The 15,390-nt window shown below is 42.2% G+C and overlaps 1 protein-coding gene across 2 annotated transcripts in view; it reads right to left on the reverse strand.

The window, feature by feature from the left end:
- Positions 1–12,184: 12,184 nt before the first annotated feature.
- CACHD1 (cache domain containing 1) overlaps positions 12,185–15,390 on the reverse strand; it is a 197,533-nt gene continuing 194,327 nt past the window's right edge. For both annotated transcript variants that reach the window (XM_072974300.1, XM_031684370.2), the window contains exon 27: positions 12,185–13,930. In XM_072974300.1, the coding sequence (XP_072830401.1) occupies positions 13,692–13,930 (239 nt within the window). In that variant the 3' untranslated portion in view covers positions 12,185–13,691. The remainder of the gene's footprint in view (positions 13,931–15,390) is intronic.

A 15,390-nucleotide genomic window follows, 5' to 3' on the forward strand; every position in this document is an offset into this window, starting at 1 on the left:
TGTATCCAAAGTAACACTGCAAGCTAACTTTTTCTAACCAAGAAAGTAATAGTCATTGTTAAAAGTTTGGAAAATAAAGAAACATAGAGGGAAAATATAACCATCTGTCATTATAAAACAAAAAAATCTACTGTTAGTTAACATTTTAGAATTTTTTTTAACTCTTCTATTTATGCAAACTTATCACTCTATATATTTAAAATCTGGTATTAAACATACAATTTTGTATTTTTCAAGACAATATTACATCTTAAACATTTCCCTGTGTAATTATTTATTCTTTAAAAATAACTTCAAATGACTGCAAGTATTTCACTGCATAATTTCTTTAATCAATTCTCTATGGTTTTCTCATTTCTGATTTTTTTACTGCTAAAAAAATGAGATAATATGATAGTAAATATCATTGTAAATAAACCTTAATGTACTTCTTTAACCATTACTTTTAGCCACTAAAAAGTGGACAAAAGTAAAGTTTTAGAGATATGTGTTCTTAGGGAAGCAGAGTAAAAGGTTAATTGAACAACAAGGCTTACCACCCCTTATGAGAAACACTGCTAATACAGACAAGAGAAATGTCAAATTTTACAGTCATCACCACCATCCACCCAAGCACCTATTCTTTTTCATTCTCCACTTGCAGCCTGTTTCTTGTAAACTGTTCTTCATTTTTTCCAGCCCTTCCATCTTTCCCCGGAGCCCCTCAAACTCTGTGCACTTCCTTTACACTTGCACTGGGCACCATCTTTCCAACAATGGTTATAACATTGTGTTAAAGTTGTTTCCGGGAGCTTGTAAGTTCCTGGAGGGTAAAGCTTGTGTATTCTGGTTCTTCGTATATCCAACATGTAGCACAGTGTCTGGTATACAATGTATGACCAATGATTTGTGAATCAATAAATTAATGAATAAGTAAATAAATGACATCATTGGTCAATTTCCTAACTTCCCATTAAACACAAGACTCTTTTCTGTAGGCTTTTCCTGAATACCGCCAGTGTCCTAGCCGTAGGAGGAAGTGTGATGGAGCGAATTCACAATGTATTTATTCACTTATCCAGTAAATATCCATCATTTATTACATGCTACTGGGGACTCCTAGTTCTCAGGTAATTCTTACACAGCATACCTGGGTTCCTGGAGGTACAGAAGTCTGAATAATGACTATGGTCTCCAAATACAGGTAGTGTTTATTATTAAGACATCTTACATACAAATCTAAATTGTTCGCTTTTTTTTTTAACTGCCAATCTGCATGGCAGTAATGTTAAAGCTGGCTGCCCTCGTTTAGAGGGGGGTTTATTAACCTCTTCAGGTTGTCAGATATATTAATTTGCTCATCCAGGAAATACCTATTGATGTCAGTCTTGGGCCTGTGGACTTGGGTGGGCATTCAGCATGATGATCTGTGCATTAGACTAATTAATCTGGATAACTTGCGATTGTTGATGCAGAATAGAGGGTACAGTAGAAACAAGTCCCTGGGGACTGAACTCTTGATTAGGAATCAAGAATCCTGGATTTGAGTTCCAGCTCTGCCCTCATCTCACTTTGCGACCTTGAGTAAAACCTTTAAGAGTATCAATTTCTTTATCTGTATAAATGATAGGAGAGAGCCTCCAAGGTCCTTCAGCTCTACAATTAGAGAATTATCATTTTGCTGGTCAGGGGAGGTGAATAACAGGTACCCCCACAGGGTGGGTGATGAAAAGTTTTGGAGGTAGACAGTGGTGATGGTTGCACAACATCACCGATGTACTGAATGCCACTCAATTGTACACTTATGGAGGGTTAAGATGGCAAATTTTATGCTACATGTGTTTTACCATAATACAAATTTTAAATTAAAAATAGAAAAGCATCCACATAGATTTGGACAGTCCTCTTACACTGGCGGTCAGTCAGCCAATCCCTTAATCAGTGAGGCTTACGAGACAGTGAGGAGAGGGCAGGAGCGCCTAGGACAGCTCTGATGCCAAAGTGCTTTGGCTTCATGCTTCTCTTAAACTCCTTGCCTGGACGCTCTTTCACAGTCTGGCCCTGCCTCCTTCGGGGGACTGGCAGGGTCTCCAGGCTGCCTACACCATCTGTCTCTAACCCAAAGGAGGAAACTACCACATCCCCATCAATCTGGACCCCGCAGGAAAAATGTATTCTCTCTTTGCCTTTTCTTCCAGCGAAGACAGGCTGGAGTTTTCGAAACTAAAATGAACTTAGAAATGTTTGAAAAAGGCAAAAATAGTCTGCATCTCAGTTTGCTTCTTCTTACTCCTGCTCGGGCTGCTGCTCCTGCTTCTGGATACCATTTAGGACTGCCACTGAATGCCAGGGACCTTTCCTGTGCAAAGATTCATTTAACATTCACTCATTCCTAGCAACTCCCAAGGGCTTCACGGTTTAAATCTTCTCATTAATTTGGTTGAAAGTTCAAATCCCTTTTAGGAATTCCAGTCATCATCCTGCGAGGATGGTATTCACCTGACCTGTCTTCCCACCCACCCCAGCACAAGTCCCTTCTTTGCTGAAATTCCACATTTGCATCCCTGCACCTATAAGATATGAAGATTTGACCTAATCTGAAAGGACTTTGGCTCTTTGGAGGCCAACAGAGAACAGCTCTAAGGTGGCATCTTTTTCTCTCAAGAGTACATGCCCATTGGCTTTGTCTCTCTGCTCTTTCCAACTTTTCCATAATTAAAAGGCTGAACTGGTATCCTTTTCCTATTCATCCATTCTGCTTCCCCTCTCTGTAAACTGATTCCTGAACACAAAACACACACCAATTAGTTTGCACAGTAAATGACTCACAAGTCCTGTCCTGTCTGGGTCTCCTTCATGGCGCTGGCCATGCAGCACACAAAACACATTCTCCACAAACAGAACACCTGCCACCACCTCCATTTAACAAACGGAACACATTCCTCTCTTTCTCCAACCATCTTCCGTGTGTGGCCCTAGATGCCTGGCCACCCTCATCTGGAGCGCAGGCTGAGCTTGGTGACTGGTAACCAGTGAAAAGATGGCAGAGATGGGAACCAGGGGGTGCACGTGCTTGAGGAAGAACTGATTTAATTTGTCACAAGATGAAAAATTTAAACATTATCTCATGACAGACACAAAACCAGACACAGTTCTGTGAATTTTACCTTTTCACACACATTAAAATGCACAGATTGCAACTGCCCTGTTTTAACAGATTCATTCACGTGACCCACATCTTGCCCTCACTCTCATGCCCCTTACCCATATCCCCCACTCTCAGAAGAAACCATAGCTTTGAGTTTCTTTTTCCATGTAGATTAGTTCTTCCTGTTCTAGAATGTCATCTCAGTGGGCTTGCTCAGAATGCACTCCCTGTGTCTGCCTTCTTTTGCTTAGCCTACTGCCAGTGAGATCCACCCACGATGCGTGTGTATCAGTAGCTCATTTCTTCCGTTGCTGAGTAGTGTCTTGCTGTTATGCATTTAATTTTAAATTATTTTAATAATACAAACAGTGTATGATTTTTTTTTTCCTTGCAGAAATCTGAAACATTGCAGGTAAGAAGCCCAGTATCCCGCAGCCACTGCTGCCCCTTCTTCTTTCCACCTGGAGATGATTACTGGGATCTGTTGGTGCAGATCCTTTAAGCCTCTCCCCCTATGCATTCACATACGTGTATATGTCCCCTTAGAAAACATGTAAGATTGTTTATTGTGGTTTTTTAAACAGTAGGTACCACATTATATGTACCTCCTTGCAACTTGCTTTTCTTATTCAACAAGATGTTTTGCAGATAAAACCGTGTTTGTGTAGAGATCCACCCTTTAAAACAACTAACACAAAGCATTTCATAATATAGATGCCCCACATTTTAGTCATTACTGAGATTGTTTCCAATCCTATTTCAATAAATGCTTCAGTAAACATAGTTGTCAAATTTCCTTATGCACATGAGTTAGTGTTTCTGTAGGACAGATGTGGAGAAGTGGAACTTCTAAGTCAGAGTGTATTTAAATTTCAGTATTTACCGAAGTATCTATACCAATTTACGTACCCTACTAATACTTAAGAGTGTTCTACAACTTTGAAATTTTTGCCCATCTGTAAGTGAGAAAAATCTTACCTCATTTCAATTTGTCTCATTCATTCTAGAGGGGCTGAACATTTCTGTATATGATTACTTGCTATTTGTGTTTTCTTTTCACTGAGGAGGCACTTCTGGCCAGGTTTTCCCATTAGATAACTTCTCTTTTGCATAACAGTTTTATTAAAGTTATTCCCCCTAATAGGTTAGTCTTAATATATACTATTATTCTCAGTGCCAAGCCTTTGTCTATTCTATTTTTTTGTAGCCAATTTTTTTTGTTATTTTTGTAGTATAGAGATTTTAAATTACACCAATCTTTGACTTCTGACTTTTCCTTTTTCAGATCCTATTTAAAAAAATTTCACCAAGGTCCTAAGCACGGGGTTTCAGTTCCTTCTGATATTTTTATAGTGGAGAATGGATTCTGATGTGCTTGTGGAACATTCCGATAAGGCAATTCCAATCTCTTCCAATCTTTTAGTGAAGTAACCTTACTCCTATCATGTTAGGCATCTTCCATTTTCAGCTGTATCTTTCACTCTATTTCTACTTCGGGGGACTAAATAAAAAGTAAGGAATGATCCCATTTTAGTATCTTTTGTTCCTTTTTTTTAAACCACCTTAAATTCTGGTCAGAAAAAAAAGTGTATTCACTCAGCAAATATCTGTAGATGCCTGCCTGAGATAGGCACCAGGATGCAGCATAAAGAAAGAAAGATACCCCAGACTGTGCAGAGCTCAGCCTGGCGGGGAGGCAGCCATAAGACAGTGAGTGTCATGAGCATGGAGGAGAATCCAGCGCTGTGATATCCAGATGTCAGCTGAGGTCAGACTGTCCTTGGAGACTTAAATAAAATTGGTTTGGAGCTTTGTCCCAGGTCCTGTGGAAGTCCAATGACCTTCCCAAAGTTTCTGTGAATTCCTCAGGGCTTTTGTTGCTTCTGGCTCTGAGTTTTCGCTTCACTCAGCTCTTTTGCTTGTCTCTGATCCCTGTCAGAACTTGGTCCCTTCTCCTTGATTTCCCCTGAAGTCACTCACTCAAGGCTTGTGTTTATGAAATTCCAGTGAAGTGGTGGGGAGATGTGAGCATCCATGTGATAGACAAATGGAAACCCAACACTCTTTCAGCCTCCTCACCACCCAGTGCCTAGTGTATCTTTCACTGGTCACCTTTCTCTGTGGCTCCCAGAGCCTTTGGCTTTGGTGTCCTTTTTCTGCCCCAAGTCTCTCCATACATCTCCCACCTTTTTGCTTTCCAATCCCTTCAGAAGCTTCATTCACAGTTTATTATGCAGAGCAATTTCACACAATCGACTCATCCTTTTGCAGAAAAACTGGCAAGGGATTCAGAATTTTGGTCTTTTTTTCCCTCTCTGTTAAGTGGAAGGGCCAGCATAAAGATGGATTTGCCCATTGATAAGGATTGGGCCACGTGGACTTTACAGGAGGCTTCTGCCAGTAAGTCCTCCTTCTGGGTGTGATGGAGCCACTCAGTCCTTGTATGGGCTTTTCCGGTTACTATCATGGCTAATGAGGCTCAATGTCCACTGGAAGTCAAATTCTCCACCATCTCAGACTTGGTGAGTTCTAACCAGTTTTTGTTCCTTCTCTGCAGCTGTCTCCTGGAGACTTAGATAACAGTAATTGGTTTCTAGTTGAGGGAGGGGCAGGGGTATGATCCCAGGGGCAACAGCCTTGGTAACAGAGAGGAATGTTGCTTTTAATTAGTATGCCTTCCTTCTAGTGGAACTGGCATCCTCCCCAAAAAACCATCCCAAAGATTATGTTCAGCCATGAAAGTTTAAAGGGAAATGAAGGAATAATCTCAGCTAATCATTGAGATAGGAGGTTGGAGTCGTTGCCATCCCCCAGTGCCTGCAGGCTTGTCCTAATCAACGGCTTGAGTCTGCTCTTCTGTGACTCAGGGAGGCCTGGGGGACGTCAGATTTTCTATAAACAAAAGGCAGGGGCTAGGGGAGGGGTAGCCCACAGGGTCCTGTTCCCCTTTCGAGATGGCTCTAATCAAAAAGAAAAAAGGAAAATAAATGTCGGCAAGGAAGTAGAGAGATTGGAACTCTTGTGCACTGCTGGCAGGGATGTAAAATGAAGCAGTCACTCCAGCAAACAGTCTGGCAGTTCCTCAAAATGTTAGACATAAAATTACCATGTGACTAAGTGATTCAACTCCCGTGTTTAAATCCAAAGGAATTGAAAACCGCTACTCAAACAGATACTTGTACACAAATGCTCAAAGCGGCACTATCCGCGATTGTCAAGAGATGGAAACAACCCAAATGTCCATCACATGCTGAATGAATAAACAAAACGTGGTAACTCCATACAACGCAATAGGTATTTTTCAGCCACAAAAAGGAATCAAGTACTGATACATGCTACAATACGAGTGAACATTGCACTCAGTGAAAGAAGCCAGATACAAAAGGTCACATTGTATTTAGTTGAAATGTTCAGATGAGGAAAGTCCATAAAGACAGAAAGATTGGTGGTTTCTAGGGGATAAGAAATCGGGAAAAGGGAGTGACGGCTTGATGGGTACAGAGTTTCCCTTTGGGGTTGCAAAAGTTTTGGAACTAGATGGAGGAGATGACCATGTACCATTTTGAATGTACTAAATGCCACTAAATCATATACTTCAAAATGGTTACTCTTATGGTACATGAAATTTAATAAAAATAAGGTTACTTAGACCTCCAGGTAGAGAACTAGTTAGTTGGAAGGGGCAAGGGTGGTGATGGGAGAAGAGGAGGGAAGCTGCTGCAGGTCCAGGTGAGGAAGGAGAGCAACTCGGAGTGGGGACCATGGGATCTCCGGTGCTGGGACTGCCTGGGACACATCCAGGTGGTGGATCCCAGGCAACCGGACAGGGGATCAGGATTTCAGGGCAGGGAGAGGGAGAGGGAGGACTGAAGGTCTGGGTGTCGCTTTGGGAGGAGGGGGTGTTTCTACCATTTTTAGTGAAGTCACAGCAAAGTATGATCTCATTGCAGGAGGGGAGCCAGCAAGGAGAAAGCATGGGGAGGCCAGGGTGAGATATTGAATAAACCCTACAACTTCGAAATATTGGTCCAGACAGACAGAGGACCACCTAACAGTAAGCTGAGGGGAAAGCAGGGTTAGGGATGGTTTGCATTTGAAGGCTAAGGGGGCACTGACTGGGGAAGTGGCGCTGAGGATGTGCGTACTTGATGAACTAGTTAAACCGCGGAAGGCTTAGCTCTGGGCAGGAGCCGGAGCACTCCTCCTTCTGAGAACAGAGAAAGAGGATGAGGTCTGGGAGCAATTTTGATGTGAAAGGTGTACAAGTTGTGGGGCTTCTATCCCAACAAGAGGGCAGGATGCACGGCAGCTGCAGGGTGGCTGTGGCAGGACAGAGCACAGGGCTGCAGAGCATAGGGCTGCAGAGCATGGAAACATCTGGGAACGGATTTGCAGAAGGTTTTTACTGGAGAGTAAACTGGGCCTGGATAAACGATTGCCAAGGAGCCCTGAAAGTCAAGAACATACCTCTGTCAGGGAGCCAAACTTTGTTATGTAATTTTTTTTTTCTAAAAGCACTAGGGCCAAAGTAAGAACTAAGGCATAATCCTAGTGGGTATATTGTTACAGAAAACACTTTAATCGAGCAGCACCCAGAAATAGAATGGGAATAGTGAGAAAGAAATACAAGAAGTCTTATGAGAAGGAGGATTTGAAAACCTTCCATCTGTAAGCTCTTTCTTCAAAAGAAATGCTATTTAAAACCATACTGCATATTGGATAAGTAATGATACATATAAACTAGCCAACAGGAATCATTTTTGCTCTTATATGTGTACGGGTGTCAAAAAACTAATAATACATAGGTGGCATTTTAAAGGCCTATGTACTGAAACTGTGTTTTAGGAAGTTGAGGATTTTTATGTCAAAGGTAACATTAAAAAATCCCCAAACATGTAGCATTGTACTCATCGTCAATACAGCATAGTAAAAAAAACTATTGTATTAGTTGGTTAAGCAAATACTGGGGAGAAATCAATTTGCTTCATCTACTACTTTAAATACTGTATGTACTACTATAGGTTGTAGCTAATTAATTACAGCTTCAATTGTTACCCTAGAAATTTAATTTTTTTCAACAAACATTTAAGGCCCTGCAAAGTACCAGGCTTGAGCACAAGAGAGGAATAAGAAATAGTCCTTGCTCTTAGAAAGCTGAAGTCCAGCTGAGGCTACGGAAGAGTTCATACAAAGATGCAGCTGACGTCCAAGCCCAGATGAGCTAGAAGCTCACGACAGGTGCAGAAGAAAGAGCTTTAGAAGATTAGAATGGCCGGAGCTCACTTTTTATCAGCTGTGGGAGTGGGTAAGTGGGGTTGTTAAGACCCCTGGTCACGGTGCCTTGAACTGAGACTTGCCGGGGGTGAGAGGAGCAGTTATCTCTCTTAAAAGTGGAAGAGAACATACAAGTAGATCAAAAACCATGAACATTCAGACATGAGAAAGAAGGAAATCCCGCCATTTGTGACAACATGGATGGACCTTGAGGGCACAATGCTAGGTGAAATGTCAGACAGAGCAAGACAAATACTGCCTGGTATCATTCATATGTGGAAGTTTTAAAAAGTCACACTCATAGACATAGAGGGTAGAAAAATGGTTGCCTTGGGCTGGGGGTAAGGGAAATAGGGAGAGGTTGGGAAAGGGTACCAAAGTTCAGCTGTAAGATGAGTAACGCTTGAGGACCTAATGTGGAACACGGTGATGATCCCTGACCACACTGTACTGTACAAGTGAAATTTGCTAAGGGAGAATTTAAATGCTCTCACTCCCACCCCTCCCCCAACAAGACAAATACGTGAGGTGACGGATGTGTTAGCTAAGGGGAAATTCTTTCACAGTGATACGTGTATCAAATCACCATGATGTTCCCTTTAAATATCTCACAATTTTATATCTCAGTTATACCTCAGTAAAGCTGAAAAAAAAAAAACACACACACACAGGCACACAAAGCATGAACAAAGGCAAGACATATGTCCCATCAGTGAAGTCAGGTGTTTAGCCAGTAGACCAGTTGGCTGGAACACAGCGGCAGTGCACAAGGGGTGAGCAGGCTATGAACTGTGGAGCATGCCGGTAAGAGGATTAGGGAGAGGTAAGACTGAAAGCTTTTATATGGTGTTGACTGATTGGAGCTAAACCATGTGAAGTGAGTCAGCACACGAGAACACCTTCCCACAACGCCTGTCACTGAGCAAATGCTCCGTACCAGTCAAAGTCATCGGTAGTTAATCGGCGGAAGTGTGCAGGGTGAACTTGCCGCCTCACACCCAGCATTTAGAACATTCCTTACTCTCCCCCCAAAACAGTTCCTGCTCCAGTCTCCCCAGCACAGAAAGCGACGCCACTGTCGGGGTAACTGTCCAAGTCGGGAACAAGTCAGGAGCTGTCTGGCTCCTCCCCACGCTACAGCAGAGGCTTCAACATCGCCCTCTTAGAGGCGCTCCATGAGCATCTAATCTAAAGGAGATTTTCTCCTTGTCCACACTCTCCCCCATGGGTTATTTTGTCTCTCACCCTTCTTTTGCCTTCACAGCAAATAGCCCTGTTTGAAATTATATTTTTGTATTTGCTTGTTTAATATTTACATTGGGTGCTTTCAGGTGCAGGTATTAAAAAGGCAACTCAAATAAGGACCCAGAGGTAGACTGGGATTCAGGTCACATGCCTTCCCTTATGCTGGAAGAACGCCTTATGCTGGTTGCTTTAAGTCTAAGCTTATGACCAAACAACTAGGATGACTTTGTTATGATTGTAATAGGATTAAAAAGAAATCCAATCCTAGGACTGAGGTCGATTCCTGGAGTCACATTCATTGTTACACAGTGGGGGGAAAAGATCATTCTGTTTAATTTATTCCTGTACACTCGGCTCCTAGGGCAGTGCCTGACATGTAGTAGGGGCCCAGGGAATATTTGGTGAATGAATGAAAAATTGGAGCAGAGAGTCTGGGAACCAGTTTAGAGCCCGCTGATTCAGTGGAGACATACAAATGGCTTACAAATCAGTCACAAAAAAGGAAAGGGGTGGATGAATGCAAGTGATCTTGTTTGCTCAGACTTTGGACTGGGTGACTGACCAGATGTGAAATAGGAGGGAGATAAAGAGGTGCAAGACAGTTCTGATCCTGGGATCAGAGCCCCAGGCCTCCTTGCTTTCATTTCAGTGCTCTGCCATCCCAAGCAAGTACTGAAAAGGGGGCTGAGGGCAGAACTTTAGGGCACACATTCTCAAATGGGGTAGATGGTGCCCACGAAGGAGTGAAAACTGATTCTAGGGGAATGAAAAGATACCAGATATTACAATGGTTTGTAGCCCTCCAAAGCTACAGCAGATCTTACCCTCTAGTACGTAACTTCTCTTGTTACGGTAAATTTTAATTAAATCAAAATTTTCTTTTTATAAGGAGGGTAATATTTAATTTTTTAAAAGAGACAAACACTGAATTATGGGATGAAGAGGCCCTAATGAGCAGTTTAGGACTGAAGAAGGTTGGAGGAAATCAAGAAAAATCTCAGATGTGTGTATCTCTCTGTGTATCCTGATACCCGTGTGCGTGCACACACACACACACACTCACCTTGGTTATTAAACAGATCATCTTATAAAGTTGTAAGTAATAGCCATAGAAATACATCTTTCAACTTGAGATCCTTTTTTACTGAAAAATTGAAAAAATTCTAAATATGGCATTGTATTTCAGACAGGAAAAATGCCACTCCTCTGTTCACAGAGGACACAGACGAGGCCGGGCTGGTCTGCTCGATTATTCTACCAGATATACATTAAAAAATGTAATCATTAGAACAGACCACTGCCACAGAGAAATGAGCTTAAGTGACCTTCCAGGACTTCTTTCCACATACCAGTCACCCTAGCAGGCAAAATAAACCAGAGTAAATCTGACAAAGGTTTTAAAATAAAAATATTAATGAGGTTTAGTTGAACGTTCACATTAAATCAAGCAGAGGAAGAAAAACTAGAACACATTTTCCAAAATGTCTAAAATAAATGTATCCAAAAAAGCAGATGAACACCTGACAGAAGAATGAGTATGAGTTTGAAGCCTGTTTCGTTGGGGCCACGAATAGGAAATTTCCTTGTCTAGCTGTAAAAAGTGACCTGGAACATCCTCAGCTCTTGAGAATTGTCAGCACTGATAAGCAATAATGGTTACAGGTGTGAAGAGACTTTAGGGAATGAGAAGGCATTGATGGGGCCCTCCTCCAGGATGTCACAAAAAATGGTGTATCTAACAAGCAATGGTATCCGTGGAGCAAACAAAGACAATATTGGTTGCCATGATCAAGTTTCCAAAACCGCACTTTCCCCTTTAAATGACAATAAGAACACAAACAACAAACTACATGCAATGCTTGGGGAAGAAGACAAAGGGTAACCTAGAAGATCAAAACTCCAGCCCAAACTTCACAAAACCGCACATCATCTTCCACAGGAATTGCAGAACTCGGTGGTGTTTCTTACTTAGGTATAAGCATCTGACTGCTTTCCCCTGAAGTTCAGGAGAGCGGAGAGATTCTTATCACAAAAGACACAAAAAACACTTCTCTTTTTGTCTTTGAGTAGGCTGCCCATATTTTATTCATTAAGCTCTACATTTTGTGATTCTTTTCTTGAAAACACCAAGTTCCCCTCCATCAAGAGGCTAGTGCCCTAACACAAAGGTTCTCAACTTTCAAAAAGAAACCCCGGTGTTACATGGAGAGGTTTAATATCCTGGGAGGACAGGAAAGTCATTCACTCCCTTCAGGAGTTAGAGAATAGCCACTTACTCACTATTAAAGACACGAATTTAGATGCTCAGAAGGCGAGAGCTATGTTCCACACAATTTATTTGCTTTTAATTTTATCCCATTATATTCTTAAATTTCTTTGCATATTCAAGATGGTGAGGAAACCTGTGAAGTTGACGTAGCACTGGAAGGCGGCCTCCTTTCAGTTTGGCAACTGCTCTGCTGGGTTACAGAGTGAACGTAAAGTCGCCTTGAGGCACGAGAAGTGGTACATTCACAAACCACTATAGCCACTAAGATGTCCGTTCATACAGTTTATTTCACTAGACTGCAATTTTATACACAGTATGAAGAGGTTTCCTGATAGCACACATATAGTTTACTTTCTGTACTGCTGAAGAACCAATTTTTTTCTTACATTAGAGTGTAACATCCTATCATTAAAACATTATTCAGTGAATTTTTTCCAACTACATATAAACGGAAATTTACCACACACACGGTGCAAGAATGTCTTTATAACATATTTGGATCACAACCTGTGAATCTAAAATACATCACTGTAATTAGAACACTACTCTGAAATCACAATGCCCCATGTTGTAGTAGCCAGATTTGATTGACCGCTGTATACATCACAAAGCACGTTGGTGGGTATCTTCTTGGGTAACCGGCAGCAGCTTTTAACTATGATTTCAAGAAAAATCTTTAAGAACCAACATTTTGAATTTTAAAAACTTCTTCCTTTAGGTGTCAATATTCTTGGAATCAAAATGGGACATTTTAAAATGTAGAGTCTCTAACACAGGGAGAATAAATTCAACCCTCCCTTAGCTGAAAGTACGGGGTTATAATACTAGGTTTCGTAGAAACCTAAAGAAAGCACTGTATGGGAAGTGGAAATGAGTAAAAAGAAACATCAACTTTCTTTAAAAGCTTCTTGGATTCCTCTGCCCCTCCCCACCTCTGTCAAATGCTGAGAAAGAATACTGCATTGCAAATCAAGATGCATTTTTGTGAAATGATGTTCTAAAGGAAATGTATGTGAACAAGTCAGAGAGAAAGATATCTTCGTTTCCCCATTTTGTGGAGTGAGGCAGTGGGATGGTATCAGTTAAATAAGAAATAGAACTCCTTAATCAAAGAACCACTTCATTACACACAGAACAGCTAGGGATAACTGCTGACAATTTCTCACGTTTCCTCTTCTTTCCCCAAAGTTTGAGCATGTTTGAAAGTTCAATAAATAGTAGAAAAATAATCCTTTACTTAGAAATTTTGAGATGCATCATTTAGAGCTTAACATGAGTTCCATACAGCAACTGTGGTAGCCAGGTACCGCTGAGAAACCAAGTGAAATCTTCAAAGCACACATTTCTCTCTGGATGTGCTGGGTTCCCATCTCCGAGAATGCAGATTTTGCTCTCTTCCAGTTAAGGAGAGCCCAGTGTTTCTGGCTCCTGGGAACACTCCGCTGGCTCAGCTTAACGAAGGTTCCCAATGTTTCACGTGTAGGTTTCCCCTCTGCTGAGAGGTCTACCTCCTGTTCATTCCGTTGGTATCAAGGTGGGCTCACTCATCGGACTTATTTCCCCTCCACCTCAGAGCCAGCCTCACATCTTCACGAATGCGATTCTCCTGTTGTTTCTCTGATGGTGAAGGATGCTGACGGGCAGGAAATGAGTTAAACGACTCTGGGCAGAGCACAGACCCAGGGGGTCTCTTGCTGTGGATTTTACGCTGGCTCTGGTTCCCTCCAGAACATTCCGTATCTCCCCGTCCCGTCTTCTGATGGAGGTGAGGGGCCGTTAGCATTCCGCGTCAACAGTGTGTACGGTCACGGCCGCCTGCAGGTGGTGGCTGTGATGGAGCGTGGGGTGGTGCAGGCGGTAGTGGTGGAACTTGTGACTTAAGAGGGCAGCAGTCTGAGGCGGGGTGTCCAGCTCCAAGTCCTCATCGTGGTTCCCCACGTCCACCCCGGCCGACAAGGGGTCGCTGGTGCACGGGGGGTTTTCACTGTCTTCCTGGGGGCTCATGGTGCTGTAACCTACAAAAGGAACGGAACAAACAAGCAGCTGAGAGCGTCCAGATGCAGGGAGGAGATGGCGCTTCTGATTTCTGAGGCATTGGGAGGTGTTCCTACCTTTGTACGGCGTAAGTGCCCACGATTCAGGCTGCCATCAGATGCTGAAATGACTTTTTTTTTCTTTTCGAAGGACTGAGGGGGTGGGGGAGGGAAAGGGTAGGGCGGTAATTTAGGTTTATTTTTAATTAATTTTTTTAATGGAGGTACTGGGGATTGAACCTAGGACCTCGTGTATGCTAAGCATGCGCTCTACCACTCAGCTATACCGTCCCCACTTGAAGTGACTTATTTTTAAAGAAATCTTTCCTTTACTGTTTTCTTAAAGCAGTTACACAATAAACACATAATCATTTTAGACAATACAAACAAGGACCATTTCCCCAAATCCCCAAACCAAGAAAATAGAACCTCCAGTCACTCCAGCCCTGTTTGATCCGTAGGTAACAACTGACATTTGGGGGAAATATTCTCCCACACTTTTCCCTGAAATAAGATAAAGACTTTTTTTTTTTTTTAAATTTTAGAGAAAAAAAGAAAGCTTCCAGAAAAAGGTCCTAACAGGACTCAGGTCAGTCAGGGGCTGACGGGGGAAGCTGACCTTCCAAAAGCCTGAATGTGATGTCACAGTAAGGACACAGCTGCCACCATCATCTGCACACCTGCTGTGTGGCAGAAACTGATGTCACCTACGCAGCAAAAAGGCATGGGTCATAGCAGCCATTCTGCAGGTGAGGGAAACGATGATCAGGTAAGCTCCAGTCCCTAACGAAGCACCAGCTCCACACACATCCATAACAGCTAGCAAAGGAGTCAACTATTCTCTGTGTAAGCTGTTCACTGTATTTAAAGATTAATTTCTTTTAGTATTCTAAGTAATACATGTTTCAAAAGAAAATGCCCTTGCTGATCAAAGGATTCCATTCCAAGAACCTTGGCTTGTTTTTAAATATTGCAAAAAAAAAATCCCCTTTAAGAATTTTGAAAAGTGACAGCTCATTAATATTTCTGCTGCATCTGCAGTTAGCATCAGTCAGCACTCACCCGTGGGCAGTGCTAGTCACAGTCGTGGCTGCAAAACTGACGTGCTTGCATGCAGCCAAGCAGGAATAGTTTGTGGGTGAAAATGCATGCTTCATGCAAAAATAAGAAAGGCGATTCTCTGTCCTCAATGAAGTGTGGCTCAAATGGCAGTCCAACTCCACAAATCTTTATGGGGCACCTACTAGATACAAGACACTGTATTGGGCACTGCAGGAGACGCCAAGACGAAAACCTGATCCCTGTACTAGGACCTCATAAGCCAGTGCTCAAGAAATAAAACAAGCACAAGCACAGTTCAATGCAATTATTCATTACTGAAGACCATCATGAGGCTGAAAGGCGAGACTACGAAACATGAATAAAGGATGTCTCTCTTCCTT

Source organism: Vicugna pacos, chromosome 13, assembly GCF_048564905.1.
Source record: "Vicugna pacos chromosome 13, VicPac4, whole genome shotgun sequence".
Taxonomy (NCBI): domain Eukaryota; kingdom Metazoa; phylum Chordata; class Mammalia; order Artiodactyla; family Camelidae; genus Vicugna; species Vicugna pacos.